This window comes from Porites lutea, chromosome 12 (assembly GCF_958299795.1).
Source record: "Porites lutea chromosome 12, jaPorLute2.1, whole genome shotgun sequence".
Classification (NCBI taxonomy): Eukaryota; Metazoa; Cnidaria; class Anthozoa; order Scleractinia; family Poritidae; genus Porites; species Porites lutea.
Window position 1 is genome coordinate 23,700,555 of NC_133212.1, and position 16,175 is coordinate 23,716,729.

The 16,175-nt window shown below is 36.7% G+C and overlaps 1 protein-coding gene across 2 annotated transcripts; it reads left to right on the forward strand.

Annotated features, from left to right (window-relative positions):
* Window positions 1–843: 843 nt before the first annotated feature.
* LOC140921220 (uncharacterized) lies at window positions 844–15,596 on the forward strand. 2 transcript variants are annotated; one of them, XM_073371198.1, is made up of 11 exons: window positions 844–1,096; window positions 2,845–3,005; window positions 7,331–7,470; window positions 8,284–8,505; window positions 9,215–9,370; window positions 9,852–9,965; window positions 10,939–11,124; window positions 12,055–12,253; window positions 13,173–13,472; window positions 13,949–14,069; window positions 14,751–15,596. In XM_073371198.1, the coding sequence occupies exons 1-10, from the start codon at window positions 945–947 to the stop codon at window positions 14,056–14,058; spliced, it is 1,740 nt and encodes a 579-aa protein (XP_073227299.1). In that variant the 5' UTR covers window positions 844–944; the 3' UTR covers window positions 14,059–14,069; window positions 14,751–15,596. The 2 variants fall into 2 exon arrangements, with proteins under 2 accessions (XP_073227299.1, XP_073227300.1); XM_073371199.1 differs by lacking the exons at window positions 844–1,096; window positions 2,845–3,005 and adding exons at window positions 4,506–4,773; window positions 4,910–5,055.
* The last annotated feature ends 579 nt before the right edge of the window (window positions 15,597–16,175 follow it).

Genomic DNA, 16,175 nt, shown 5'->3' on the forward strand with positions numbered 1-16,175 from the left:
TTTCATATCATAGTTGATATTGAATCAAAATTGCAGCTCTGACAATGTTATTTTTCATATATAGAGAGCAGAGCAGGAACAACAATGGGATCCTGTCACGACAAGAGCCCAGGACATTTCAAAAAAAATTTCCGAGTAGAAAACTTGTTTTCTACATGTATTTTCAGTTAAAAGCTACGGAATTGAATGCTTTCTTAAAATGAGAAATGGGAGTAAAACTGGAATTCGTCTGACACCGGTTCACGTCAAGCTAATGTAAGGACTTACTATTACGGTAGAAAATAGAACACAGTGGGAGTGCTAGGGGCGGGGGGTACGCCAAAATTAAAACACATCTTCATCATCTGAAAACTAATTGTACAGTTTTTTTCTAGAAGTGTAGGCCGCCTTGGTGTAAAATAGTGGACCGCACATTGAAAAAACAGGGCACAGGACACACTTTCGGGAACACTAAAATGTTTTATATCCATGTACTCTCGGGTACGTAGTTTCTGCACCTTAACAAGAGCCCTGGGAACGAGGCAAAAAATATCCCCAAGGTGTGACAGAAGGGGAAACAGACTTACCCTACCATAGAAGTAATAAAATTGGAAACGAACGGCCGTGAATGTGAAGGAAACCGTTGTCCGAAAGCAATTCCGCCTGACTGTTTCTCCGGGTGATTTTGGCCCAAGAACGTATCTTTCTTCCTTTTTAAATTGCAGCGAGTAACGAAAATCAATGTAGGCGTTGCTTCTGTAAACGGCTGAGTCCTGTTCGTTTGCGAGATGAGGAATGGCTTTGTGTTGTTACATCTGACAGGACACTGATTGCAATTCGATGGAATCGAAAAAGCAATTTTCTTCATTCTTCAGATGAGTTAAGTGGATTCCAATGCATATTTCCTAAGAACGGAAAAGCGAACTGTTAATTCGTGTGGAAGGTGGAATTCGATTGTTATCGGTATGAATTCAAAGAAGGCGAAACGAAGTAAGGAGGAATCGTTGTTGATTGCATATAACTCGGGTAATGATCGTTGTAACAGAAGCAGTGAATCGGACACAAATGTACCACCACTCGATTTGCCACCAACACGACTCAGACGCCCGAAATCAAGGTAACGATTACAACACAGTCTTTTTAATGATACAATGATACACGGATCATGGTTTGGTCTAAAAGGGTTTTCATGTAAAAATATTTTTCACACTCTTACAATGCAATGCAATGCAACTGGTTAATGGAGGTAGCACATCTTCATCCCGGGGGGTGCTCCCTTAAGTTTACTACAGGAGTGTGCTCTGGACCAGACAAAATTAGATAAATTTGCACCCTTCTCCAGACAATAATTGTGAACACAGAAATTCCATCTGATGAAAAAAAAAATGTATGTAACTCGTTTTATACAATGTGGTGAATGCCACGCACAATGTGATTGGTTGTTGCTTATGATCTGCTGGAGTACAGGCACTTGATTGACATCATTACAAACTTGCCTTCTTTGTGTTGTCTAACATGACACATGGTTTTGAAAAAGTTTGTGATTAAGCAAGTGAATGTGTCAAAAAAAGTTTAACAAGGGCTGTGTACAAGTAAGAAAACCGGAGAAACCGAGACAAAATGAGCTCTTGACTACTTGAAGAAGCCGAAAGTGGAATTAATCTTCACAGCAGTTGCCAACACGTGTCATGGGTATGTGAGACTCACAGTTTTGAAAATGTTTCGGCAATAATTCTACTTTGACAGAGTGCAAAGAAAGTCATTTTTACAGCTTGCCATTCTGGCGATCTGAGGCTAGCATATACTTGCCCAAACGTCATTTCAACTAGCCCCAAAAACTTTTTGATGAGCAGAACTTATTTCACAGTTCTTCTGTAATTTGAATTCCTCAAAAAACTTCACTTGCCTGTCAGGCAAGTTAAGAACAGAATTCACTAGCCCGATAGCAAAATCCACTAGCCCTGGGCTATCGGACAGTACTTTCTTTGCACGCTGTTTGAGCAAGTGAAGGCCTTAAAAAACATTTGGGAGAAACAGTCTACACATAAGATAGAGAAGAAAAGAAGAAGCATAGACAAAATGTCATTTTTGTGACTTGGAAAATGCCTCAACTGGCACAAATCCTCAAACAGTCAACCCGTGCTAGGAAGTTTGTCATTTTTTATTTTCTATTTATGGTACAAGGTGAAAAGATTTCATGTTGCTGTGCATCTGTTCAATAACAGATGACAGAAGATGTCAAATTGTGGGGAGAACATCAGTGTCATATGCGCCTGAAGCTCATACACCACTTTTTGTCCTAACCACATCTTGATTTCACTGAACAGAGATGCACGGCAACATGGAATTGTAAAATTGAAGGAAATGGCTTATGTAAGAAGAACTCACTTGGCCAGCTTTGTCGGTGGCTAGCTCAGTTATGAAACAACAGGAGGAGCATAGTTTTACACCTAAGCTTGCTTGAGAATTCAGGGATTATAGGAAAAAAATCAACTCTTTTCCAGAGTCAAACTGAAGTACATACAGTATACCCCTCTTCTAGCCTGCACACAGGCTCCCAAGTGGAGCTGAGCAAAATGTAAATTGCCGAGTGAAGCTACCCATTGCAAGTGTGGCTTGGGGAGCCTGTTTGCAGACTACTCCTCTTCCAGAAATAAAGGGTGATTTTTATACCCTGTTCCACAGTCAGAAAAGCAAAAACCACACCACATTGAGCAGCACACGCCAGGATAACCCGTTCATATGCCATGGGGACACATGTTGTGTGTCTTCAGAGGGAGACCTGAATAACTTTTTTTTTCCATTTGATTCTTGTTCTTGTTGAATTATCATTAAGCATGTAATGTTATTGTTATTTTACATTAGAAAACTTCAAGTAACTCCTCAGTCAAAAGCTTGCTACTCACCATGGAATGCTCTTCAAGTGATTTTTGTTCTCTTCACCCTGGCTACAATGTTTTCCATGATGTGGTTTACATTCATATTGAAAACTTCGCTTGAAACCATGAAGAAAAGAGTTACTTCATGTAAGTACAGGTTACTATGCTGTATTATTATTATTAATTGGTGCCCAAAGTAATATGTTTCAAAGTTTGAGTGAAACTGCTCAGTTGAAACCATTATTGACATTTTCAGAAATTTTTAGTGTTTAGGGAATGGTGAACTGATTAACTTATCAAAAAAGATTGTGTTGGTTCAACAGCCATAGACGCAAAAGGTGGCCTGATGGAAGTTGAAACTGGAAATAAATAGAAAAAAAACCATGCTCTGTAGTAAAACCTGAAGAAACTTACATCGATTTCTAGACTTTGCTAACACTTGTATCTTATCAAAAACTTGTCCTGCACTAAGCTGAGATTAGGCTCCGCTTTCATTTTCCTGGGTAAATAGATTCCAGGTTGGCAAGGCAAATCGACAAGTCTCCCTTTTAGTACAGTTGCGAATCGAATGTAATAATAATTGTTGCATCACTTGTGTGTGCATTCATGCGATTACCGTGACATCACACTGACCTTCAACTAAACACCAGGGCCTTCGTGGCCACATATCATGCATATTAGTCGGAAGAACACGGGAATTTCAAGAATGTGGACAGATCGAGAAAAATGTCACTATACAGTTAATAAAGTGCTACTGACCAAGTCAAGATGAGGCTGCGTGCTCCTCTTGTCGCCTACAATTACATGTAACTCATAGAGTCCATTTGCAAACCAACTGTGTAAGCTCAGGTTTTAAGGGCCACTGTACTGTTGAACAATTAAAATATGTCTGCAGTCCTTGCTGCACTAACTTGATTGTGTTGTATAAAATATATAAAAGAAACAAGAAAACAAACAATACAAGGCTGACAAAAAATTTTTTATAAAAAACCTCCTACGAATTTAATCCAACCAGTAGTACCATAGATTGAGACTTGGGTCTCTGTTCCTCAATTTTAAAAAAGAGCAAGACAGTATAACTGTTTTAGCACTTTTTAAAACTGTAAAATTTTTTTTCGAGATTTAAAGTTAACATCTTAAGTTAAAAATAACGTCTTTATTAATACAGAAGAGATTTTATGGACACTTGTTACCAACTTACGACAACAATTTAGTTAGAAATAAGGTGATGGCATTTTAACATAATGAATGTGTGATTACAACAACTTCACTGAAATATCAAAAAGTACACAAGACAGCTTGTTTATTTGTTCTAGAACTGCTATTAATTTCTTCAGCTGATTTCTTGGGTTATGTCCAATTTCACTTCTCTTTTACATTTCCTGTGTGCTTATGATTTTAATTTAATCTGCTTTGATACTTATTGTCCCAGATGTCATTAGAAGCAAGATTTTTTTTCATATCGGTCATAAGATTAAAATTATATCAACGCTGTTCCATTTTTGCATGAAGTATCGTTATTTTACTGTCTTAAAATATTCGGATGTTCGTGAAAGAGTTGAAACGCTCATCGCTACGTCATTGAAACTTCGTGTTGTGGTACCCAGTCCCCTCTTAATCTTAGTGATTTATGAATCCTCTGTTTAGTGGATTTGCATCCATTCAGCATGTTATGCTTACGAATATAGCAAATTCAACAACTGTATCTTCTGAAACAAATATAGTCAATTAGCTCTATATAAAGACCATGGATATTGTCAGATTTTGTCATGGGAAAGCATAAAACCAAAATGAAGCTTTCTTCAAGAAAAAATGGCACGCTCATCTCTGACGACGAATCGGACTCCGACCTGCAGGAATTTCCTCTGCCAAAGAAGAGAATTATAAAACCTGGCAAGTCTACGTTTATTGCAAGGTTAGGTACTTTGGCGCTGACAAAAACTGTTGTTTGAGGAGCGTAGAAAGAGCTTGTGCTTGTATTTTTCTCTGGTATTTTTACTTTGCTTTGTAAATTTTATGAATTCACGAAAAATCACTTTCGAACGTTTCAGAAGGCGATGTGGTTGCTGTCGTGTATGCGCTTCTGTGTTCCTGTCTGTACTTCTTATTGCTTCGGTTTTATGTGTAGTCGTTTTGGGGTGGTTCAGTCTAAGACTGAAGCGTGATTTGGACTTCGTGAGGAAACGCTTGAGCAAAGGTGAGTGTGGTGGCGAGGAGTTTCTTGTATCACTCTTTTGGGATCACATTTCAATGGCTTGATTTCGAGTCTGTGCACTGTACGAATTTGCATTTTCATTGCTTTTTAATACAGGAAATATGTTATACCGGATGCCTTGACTGTTACATGTAACTCTTTTCTCTGAATCTTTTTATTACAAACCCCGCACTGAAGGAAGTTCATAGGTGCGGTTTTCATTCTTGAATGCTGTCGAAGTAATAATCGCAAGCAAATTCACCAAGGCGTCAAACTTTTCTTCACACACCTTACAGTTGAAAAATACTAATTTTTTGGCTTGTACCGACCACTCCTTAATAAGCGTTTAATGTTGTTCGCGGTCAAGAGATTATTATGAGCGTGGACACTGGTGTTTCTCTATTCACCTTGGAGCGTGTCGTGATTTTCCAATAGCTTGTGGTCTTGAAAATTAGTTTTCTGATCAAGCGTTCTTCTTTCATTGGGAAGCTCATCAATTATTCACTTTAAGAAAATTAAGAAATAATCACCAAACACTTCGAGCTAGTCTGAATTTTTCAGCCCAGAACTAACATTGGGAAGCAAATTTCACGTTTTAAATCTCGAATGTTCAGACACGCGATCGAACGGCTAATTATGGATATACAGTATATACGATATTGTACGACCTGCTTATATTATAATGAATTTACAAGAGCTCTTGAAAAACTACTGTTTGATTAGTTATAAAATAAGTAACAGTCTAAGCGTAGGTTTCAATAATCGAGTTAAACAATGTAGACTGTGGAGACGGATTTTGTGCATTGAATGAAAATTTACTACCCGGCTCGTGCCGGCCGTAGGCATAGAAATCTTAGTTTTGTGAAAACATTTTTATTCCTTTATCTCCGAATTATTTTTACCCCTTGGCGTTTGATAAACAGAAAGTAATAATATTCGGATTTCAAGGGAAAAACAAATGTATTTACATTGTCTTGCTGGTTCAAAACCAAAATTCTTGTTTATACGTTGGAAGTGTATCTCTCAAGTAGTCAAGTAGAGGAAAGAGTTGCTTTTTCAAATTCGAGGCGCGCGGTTGTTGATGTCTCTTGAATGTTTTTTACGTTAGTTCCTAATATTTACAAAATACAATACGGATATACCGTATCTGATAACTCCCGAGTTGTTTATTTAAGTGCCTACTTGTATAACAACGTTTTATTTACGTTCCCAGTAGTATGCTGAAGGAAAGTATTTTTAAAATGAAATTTGTTTTATTGGTTGGTTTCACACCTACAGCCGTACGGAATATTTTTTTCTCATATGAAGAGAAATTTAAATATGAATGTATATTGTACTGTACATCATGTCACAGAAATATCAGTATTTTTCAGAAACTTTAAAGAGTTGATGAGCTATCTCCTTTAGCACAGTAAATTTTCTTGAATTTTCTCAATATATGCATCAATTTTTACTTCTTTGAAAAGTTTTTTAAGTTTTCACTAAGTTCCACACTCATTGCTAGTGACATGCTCTAAATTTTTAATGTTGAGAAATATACATTATTGATGCCAGAAATACCAGAACAAAAGAGAATGTTGTACGCTTTGGTAATTTTAACATTTCCTTTCTTTTGTCTTCAAAATGTGAAGGTTGTTTCCGATAAATATATAATTTTTGTGAAGTCTTGACAATGAAATTATTTTATATTAAATTTTTGAAAACTTTATTTTCTTAACTTTGTTTTTTTGTTTGTTTGTGTGTTTCTTTCTAGAGTAGATTGTCAGAATTTTGCTAAAAATACAAAATGCAAATGTTGCTCTACACAGCTTTGCCCCTCCTGGTTGCATTTTGAGACATAATTGGCTAAGAGGGAAAGGGGGAGTTATGCATGTTTTAAATCTGAATTTAAAAACACTTCCCTTTCACCTGATGAAAAGAAAGCCATTAAGGCTGATTTATAATTCAACATTTTTGGTTTTTGGTTTCCATTTGATTAACCTCTAACCTTTTCACGTTACTGTTAATTCAAGGTCATTTTGCTTGTAAAAATTTACCCTAATGGTGCCTCTGTACAGAAAATAGTGCCTACTTCATAATAAAAGAACAATCTTGTAGTGGCCTAGTATGGGGTTGAGGCGATAAGACAGTAATCCTTCTTTATGCATCACACCACAGAAACCAGTTTTGGCAACTCATTTTGGTTACTTTGAAAAATACCATCAGATTTGTTCAAGTGCAACTTTAGGTATTGCATGCGCATGATCTAAGCCTAACTGGTCTTGTCTTTTATTAACAGTGGAGTCATTTGATAGAAGCACTACAAGAGAATATGGGGACCTCAGTAAAGACATTAGTAGCAAGTATGATGCACTAAAGAAAAGTGAAAATGAAGTTGTCAAACAAGAAAATGAGCATTATAAATCAATTCTTAAGCAGGTAAGCTAGAAGACATGTTTAAAGACAACAAGAATGCATTGCTTCGAAGAAATCCCCTGGAGCTTATGGTACATGTATATTTAGATCAACTCAGTATCATCCCTGCTTAAGAGGTCTTTTGAATACTGAAAGAAGTTGGTTCAACTGCTGATGATTTGGAAAACTATATTAAGTGATCAGGCTTCTACTGGGGGCGAGGGGGGGGGGTACTCCAGGAAATTCTTAATGGGGGTGTGCCGCCCAGTTCTTCAAATCCTGACACGATTTCAGACCAAAGAATGTAATTTTCCACACCCATTTTCAAACTAGACCTTTAAAATCCATACCCATTTTGAGACCTGGCCTTTTGGCAGAAATTGTGTTATCATAATGATTGCTTTATAGATTAGAGCGCAAACAAAACAATCATTCACATCCATTTTGAATTCGCATATTTCTCTTTCTTTCTTACTCATCTGGAATTGAAACAATAAATACATTCATCTGTAGTTCCCTGAAAAACCATTCCCGATTCCAGACCAAAATGGGCAAAGTTTATATCGTTTACAGACCAAAACGGCGGAAAAACCCTACCCGATGGGGCGGCACATACCTATATGGCTTATGCAGGGGAGTACCCCCCCCCCCCCCTCCTTGGGGCTGCAATTAAGATTACATTGCAGTGCTGTTATCCTTATCTAGGCAGAAGCAATTTTGTTGAGTCTACTACAGTAAAACCTACATATTTAGTGGACTCTATAATATGTGAACACAAATCTGAGTAAGCGCTTCACTGTTCAGAAAGAGTATCTTACTTTTTTTTTGTTTTTTCAGATTGCTCATTTGAATTTAACAGTTAATGATTTGCAAAAGAGAGTAGAAAGTCCAGAAAGTGCAAATAAAATCACTGGTGACATTCAGTTATTGAAAAAAGGAATGGCAGACACTGGAGGTGATATAACTGAGGTCAAAGATAAAATAAAACAGCTTACTGATCTAGCTGGAAAGCAAAATGATCAAGTCAACACGCTGACAAACAAGTTTTTTAATCTTTCGGTAAGGAGAACATGCCATCTCTGTTTTTTTTTTATGGGTTAGTTTGAATAGAATCATGTCATGGTTTTGCTCTGGCTAAGTCCAAGCACCAGTTTTCCTAATGGCACAGAGGATTATTTTGGGTTTGAAACTATTTCAGGACTATTTTGATTAAGAAAACTTTGGCCATTATTTTGTTTGATAATTTGTTTTTACCAGGTTTTTCTTATAATTAAGTGCAAATGGGTTAATGAGTCATGAGTCGCCCAACCCTAACCCTAACCGTAAGGTTTTTCTGGGAATTCACCAAAATGATTAGATTCTGAGTAGAAAAATGTTAATGAGATATTTAAGGTATATGGATGTATAATCTGCACACTTTTGATGTTTTAAAAATCACTTGTTTTAATATTCCTTAACTGTCTCTGTCTCACGTTACATATTTCCCTGTTTTTGAAATTCAGTAGGGTTCATATTCACTATTCTTCTTCCTTTTTTTTTTTTGGTGAGGGGGAGTATGTTGGGTTCAGAGTTGCTTCAAGTCAGAAGAAATGTTTAGCATTTAAATTGATGTCTCTATTCACACCTCCCTGTGACCATGAATCTAAAGTAGCCCCCCACCCTCCACCCCCCAGGGCCAATTGCAAGTTACTTTGGACTCCCTAGCATTGAAGCGTGCGACTGTCTTTTTTTAATACTGTTCTAAGTTGGTGTCATATTTTTCAAACAGGTTCAATTAGCTCAAGTCATGGGACAACCAACTCCTGAACCTCCTAAGAATACTGGAACCCCACCACTGATTTTACGAATGCCTATCAGTTCAGATGAAAGGGCAAAACCAGAAGAAAAGCTCACTCTCAAAAATGTGTCTGCAATAGTTTCAGTTGTAAGTACAAAGAGACATTATTTTCAATATGTTTGAGTAGTATTAAATTATGTTTATTGGTTTTTAGTATAGGAAGTGTCTCGTGTTTTCAGGCTTTCAAAGTCAGCTAGAGTAAAACCAGTGCCAATAGTCTGAACTATATGATGTCACATAAAAATGCCTTTTCACATGCATGGTAACCTCTAAGCTGTAGCCAATTTTCTCAATTTTTCTCAATTTTTTTTCTTTTTCCATTTCTTTGATTAATGCAAGAATTGGTGACAGCCCTTTCCTCTTTATCTTTTCTTGTTATTTTTATTAAGTAACATTGAGAACTGCCAGTAATTCCCCATAACATTTTTGGAAAAGCTGTGGTCAAGGATATGATCAAGATTTCAGTTGTTAAGGGAAGCCAAGTTTTTTGTTAAGAAAGCTTGGCCTCAAATAATTATTTGTAAATTTCTAACTTCTAATGCCTTGTCTCTATCCATTACTTTCAAAGGAGGTGGCAAGGATCATGGGAATTGTGTCATCAGTAAATCACACTTTATCTCATGAAGTCAACAGGATCAGATTTCTGATGAAAAATCTTCTTGAAGAGGTTAAGAAATATGTGGTAAGTTTTATGATAGCCCTCCCTACCCGTCTCTTGCTGCAGTCTAACTTTCCCTTTAGGCCTGCTGTTTGTATTTGGCTGGGGAAGTTGTCTGGTTTCTTTGTGAGAGAAGAGATTAAAAGGAAAAATTATATAACATTTTTCTGTCAGTTTTTTTCAACTGTGATTCTAACGCTGTGATTAAGCTGTGCCTTATTGAACCCATTAAATTACAGTTATGTTAATTCAGCTAATCCAGATGTATTAGCTACAGTTGCACCACCTGTAGTGATCTCCCAGAATGCACATATTTAGTGGTCATTGATGGGAGGTGCTCAAGAAGGCCCTGCCGGCGGGGGGGGGGGGGGGGTCCATGTTGCCCGTCTGAATTTTAAAACGTCTCCTGTCGGTGTTTATAAATGCTTGTTGCTTATTGTCGGCTTTGCCGACACTGTCACAATTTGGCCGAGGGAGGTTGTCTCTTGTCGTGATTTCATTTTACGCGCTGTCACTACTTTTTGGACCATGTCGCTTGTCGGAATTTAGCCTGGCAGGGCCTCCTTACAGGTGAATTGAATCACAGGGTGTGTATTCTAAGAAGAGGTCCTGACACATCTAGTTTTTGGCAGAGAACGTATTGAACTTATTGCATGCAATTGCTAAGTTACGAATAAAATTAATGTAGTTCCAGGTTGTCATTGAAAGTTCTTTGTATACTGAGTGACGTAGTACATGGACATGCCACAAACAAAGAGACTACACCATGTATTAAAGTGGTTACTTTCACGAGGTTACAAACAGTGGAAAACTCTAAAACCATCAGGCCAAAATGTGGTTGCAGTCGCTTATGAGAGGTTGTTTATGAGCGGTTCTAACTATATTTTATATTTTGTATTTTGCTCCAACAAGCAATTACCCACCTCCAACATATTGTCTGTTTTTACCCAAACAGTTTTTAAACAAATCGATAAAGCTGTAATATTTTTTCTCTTAGGCTACCCTTGATGATGTACGAACAAAAGTGTCTCATGTATTGTCCCCAAATAGCAGCAGCATAAAATCAAGAGGACCTGTAGCAGAGGAACAAGCAGATGTTTCAGAGCAGCTATTAAATTTGACAGTTGACGTCACCAAAATCTCAGAGGCTGTCCATAGACAATCCAGAAAGTTGACTGAATTGGTTTGTGAACTTATCAATTATTATTGACTGTTTTGTTGTTGTTGTTGTTGGCATTTGTTTACATGAATCTATTTTTATGTGTCTTTTGAAAGCTGATAAAAACACAGCTGTCCCAAGCTCACGTTATGAGAGTGGAATGTAATTTACTTTCTCACAAGAGAGTGGGTGTCACATTACAGGCGACTGTTGAGAAGTTGTATGAGAAATAAAATACTGAGGTCTGCGAACGCTAAATATCATTATATTTTACCTTTTTTCTGTAAAATAAATAAAGGAGACTTACTTTTTACATATCTCTGTGTTTTTTGCTGTGAATTCATCAATTTAGTCAACTTTTGGGTTCTATTGTGTGACCCCTGTCACTCCATTCATGAGACAAAGTCAAGGCTGCACTGAAAAACCAGCGGCAGTCCAGACCTTCTCTACTTGAAGGTGGTTTGCGGCTCGAAAACCTGTTGAATCACAGATTTTTCTGACCAGAGGCAAAGTTTTATCATTGCTTCACCAAAAAAGTTGATTGAATTGATAAAGTCACACCAAAAGACCCATGATGACATCAAAGGTAAGTCTCCTTTATTTATTTTTAGAAAAAAAGGCAAAATATAATGATATTTAGCATTTGCAGAACTCAGTGTCTTATTTCTTGTACACATCTCAACAGTTGCCTGTAACACAACACTGACTCTCTTGTGAGAAAGTATATTACATTCCACTCTTGTAACATGAGTTTGGGACGTCTGTGATAAAAGGAGTAAAGAAAGAGTTTGCAACCAGTCAGTGTGCCCCTCATGTTTGAAATAATGTTTGTGGTATGATTTTATTACCATTACAACTAAAGGCATTGTATAATGCTAGAAACTACCTCTCAAAGATGAGGAGGCTAATATTTGTTCATTGTCCTTGTTTCTTGTCTTGCGCAATTTGTTCCAGATGTTGGAAATGGTGCAAGTCAACAGAACTGTGAATGATCATCGACATATTGAAGCAATTCAAGAGAAATCTGTTATTTGCAACTGTTCAAGTGAAGTAGGCAAGTTGTGGGAAGAATTGTCAAAAAATAGATTAGACATGCAATCAATGCAACAAAAACTTCAAATGCTGCAAACACCTGTGAAGCAAAATGAACCAGGTAATTATTTTTTATAGCTACAGTCTTGTACAGTCTCAAATTATTTACCGTGAAACTCACAAAACCGTGATTCAACACCAGAGATATTTATGGAATGTTATTGTGTTGCAATTTAATCAACCAACAAGGCGCGAGACAATTAAACCGCAAACAGCAACGGTAATAAGTTTGTGGTTCTGAGTTTTGCGTGCATATCCTGAACTTTATTGTGATTGGCCAGTACACAATCAACATTCCTGAAATTTTTTTTAGGTGTTCACGGTTTTCTAACTTTGACAGTAAGTATCATGTAAGGACTTCTTCCTTTTCCGCGCACCAAATACCAGAGAAAAGAGGCTTCTGCTAGCAGGGAAACTTTTCCATGAACTTCTCACAAACAGCATGGAAGTTAATTTTAGACACAGAGTTAAAGCAATGTTAATGAAACGTGTGTGTGATGCCCATTTTAAATATGGCCAGTGCTCACAGCCGTTTGGCCCTCTCACTTCCTTCTTGGAGAGGCCTCTTATTATGGGCCTTATTCACACAGCGGCCATATTGTGACTGAACAAGCTTTGTTTTACCACCCTCGACCTCGTGGTGAAAAACTTGGGAGCAAGGCAAGACAGGTAAAACAAAGATTACTTTAGTCTCTCGCGACGAAATGGCTGCCTTGTGACAAAGGCCCATTATCTGTTTAAAGTAAACTTTTTAGAAACTCCTAGAAACCATTGGATTTTGGTAATCAGTGGGTTAGTACTGTTGAGAAAAAAGTTGGGAAGAAAGGAAAAATTATCCCTTGGCAAAGACAGTTAGGTAACTCACTAGATAATGATTTATCCTTCAAGCAGTCACCCAAAACTGGGCTGATTTAATCACTCACTGTGGGTCAGAAGCAAGCTTTCAGCCAATTTCTATTATGCAAATTTTTACCTTGCAGAAGTCACCCCAGCACCAGCAAATTTGGAAGCAAGTGTCACTGTAACTCAAAACCAAAGTTTGTCTGAAACTGATAAAAGTGATAAAGAATTGGAACAAGAGGAAGAGGCAGTTGAAGATGTGATGCCTCATCTTACACCTGGAAGTAATGTTACTTACTCTGATGAAAAAGCTACTGATGCTCCATTAGCATCATCCTCTCATGTAAATGCATCTTCTGTGCTGCATTCTGCTTTGCCAACTAATAGTACATCATCTTCAACAGCCACCACTACATTGACTTCTTCACTAGTTAATCAAAGTAAGTCATGCCATTTGACAGGTTATTATACTATTAGATATTACGGGTCCAATTTGATTTCAGGTTAATTTTGATTTAACAGAGGTTGATTATTACCAGCTTGCAAAGAAATTAGTGTCTGATAGCCCGGGGCTAGTGGATTTTGCTATTGGGGTAGAGATATTTGTTCTTAACTTGCCCAACGGGCAAGTGATGTTTTTTGAGGAATTCAAATAACAGAAGAACTGTGAAATCAATTCTGCTAGTCAAAACATTTTTGGGGCTAGTTAATTAATGTCTGGGCTAGTAAATGCTAGGTTCAGCTTGCCCGAATGGCAAGCTGTAAAAATGATTTTCTTTGCACCCTGATTATTACCTTCATCTACTAGCCCTTACAGAGAATCAACCTAGGTGAAAAAGTTATAACCTGAAATCAAATTTGATCTGTAACATATTTAAAGTTTCTTCATGAATTATGTTTTTTGTTTTATTTCTAGCCTCCACTCCTGCAAGCAAAGTTGAAGTTGAGGTTGTCAAAATATCAACACCAAGTTCAGACGAGGCAATTGAAGACAGCTTGGAAGATAATGAGTCGGAATCAAATTGATAAGAAAATAGGTAAATGAACTTTTTTCTTCTTCATAAGATGCTTGGGACTTTCAGCTTTTACAATGGTAATACCTTAGAGAGTGCAAATTATCATCCAAATTTCACTGTTTCAAATTTCTCTGAAATTGTTTTATTTTCTTCATAATTATGTCTTTGCCTTATATTGTCCAGAATGTGACTAATGTTTTCAAGTTTTCTTAAAGAATAAAAAATTGACTGCCATAAGTTCACATTTTCTATGATACTTTGAATTGGATCATATTACATGGCAGGAAAATGTACATTGTATCAAGAAAAAAAGGCTCATGCAGAGAAAGTTTATTTGCTTTAAACTTTTCACTCTTAGACTTGATTATGGTGAGACAATTTGTCTCATAAATCTGTGGAAAAAATCGTTTGGTGTTACCATTTAAATGAAACCTCTCTGTCAGAATTGTCACAAAGTCCACGGGGGGCTACTCAGCAAAGTTTTGCATGGTTAGGTTCTCCCCCGCCCCTCCTCCAAAAAAAAAAAAAAAACTAATCCGAACCCTTTTGACAGAAGAAGAACCCCGTTTGTATACGTTTCTCATTCCCTAGACATCATTTTGTAGGGAAACCACCAATGGCGTCACTTGTGAAATGTCGGCTGTTTTCTCATGCTACAGTTTTCGAAGACTGACAGGTGTCTGTTTGGTCTTGTTTTTTCAGGTGTTTGGCAAACTACATCTACCATGAGATCTAATGAGCTTCAGGGTCAGCACAGAAGCTATTATGGGAATGTAATGTTCATATGTAAAATAGCCACATGTGGTTGTTACCATGATGACAAAATTTTCAAAGGTTTTATACAGATAATATTCAGATTTGATTTACAGATTGAATATAGTGTGATTTAAAGATTGAATTTCATTCACTCTGGAGTAAATAGCCAGTGAATAAATCTTCCCTTACAAAAGATTTTTGTTATGTTAAATTTCTAAACCACCAATTATTGCAGTAAAAATTTTTGCAGGTATATGCATAAAAAATCCTGATTGTGAGTTGGAGGAAGACTTTCTGATTCAAAATTTGTGAACAAAGACATGTTTTTGTTTTGTGTTTTGTTTTTCCTCCCTCTTCTTTGCAAGTAAATATAGTGCACTGCATTACACAAACTCAAAAAAAGGTGAAGCTTTACAAAGGTGCTCTTCCTTGTTGTTGTCACTTTGATAACATCACAAGATAACATCACAAATATTACAATTATTTTTATTACTATTTACAGGGTTGTCACTAAGATTTCAAGTTGCCAGGTAAATACAACAAGTAGGCAGGGAATCAAACAGCTACAGATTTCTTTTGGTTCTATTTTTCTTCTATTTTCCAATAAAAGTAGCTGGGGACCACTCTCATAGCAGCTGGGGGAAATCCCTGGCCCTTGAATCTTATTGACAACCCTGCATTTAACACTGAAGATTTCCCAGTGCAGTATCAGAATAATATTTCTGGGCATAGATTACCAGATGTTTTCGTTGGCATAAATTAATTTTACGTATTAAATTTCACGTAACTATTTGTTGTGTCTGAGTGTATTGCACACACCATAACCTCCTATCGAGGTAAATTGCACCAAAGGGGTTAGTCAATGGTTTTGGTGAAAAATTGGCAATTTTTCCTTTCTTTTTAATAAAAGGCAAAATAGGCCAGGAAAATGTTTTTGAGAATGTTCTAGAAACAAAAAAAGCTTTTCCAGACTAAAAAATTAAAGAGCTAAAAAAGTGGAAAAATTGGGATTTTTCCAAAGGGGTTAGTCCATGGTTGACAATTTTTCTATCTTTTTAATATAGGCAAAACAAGCCAGGAAAACGTCTTTGACAATATTCTAACACGAAAAAAAGCCTTTCTAGACTATAAAAACAAGAAATTAAAAAAGTGGAAAAATTGGGATTTTTCCATCGTTTTGGTCAAAAAATGGCAATTTTCCATCTTTTTAAAATAGGCCAGGAAAATGTCTTTGAGAATATTCTAGCACGCAAAAAGCCTTTCCAGCCAATAAAAACAAGAATTTAAAAAAGTGGAAAAATTGGGATTTTTCCAAACGGGTTAGTCCATGCTTTTGGTCCAAAATTGGCAATTTTTCTATTTTTTTAATAT

Bases quoted from the DNA above. Each gene is read 5' to 3' on its own strand.
- LOC140921220 (XM_073371198.1), top strand. From the start codon at position 945: ATGAATTCAAAGAAGGCGAAACGAAGTAAGGAGGAATCGTTGTTGATT. The intron at 9,371-9,851 runs GTAAGTACAAAG...TTACTTTCAAAG, and splicing joins TGTCTGCAATAGTTTCAGTT to GAGGTGGCAAGGATCATGGG. The intron at 12,254-13,172 runs GTAATTATTTTT...TTTACCTTGCAG, and splicing joins TGTGAAGCAAAATGAACCAG to AAGTCACCCCAGCACCAGCA.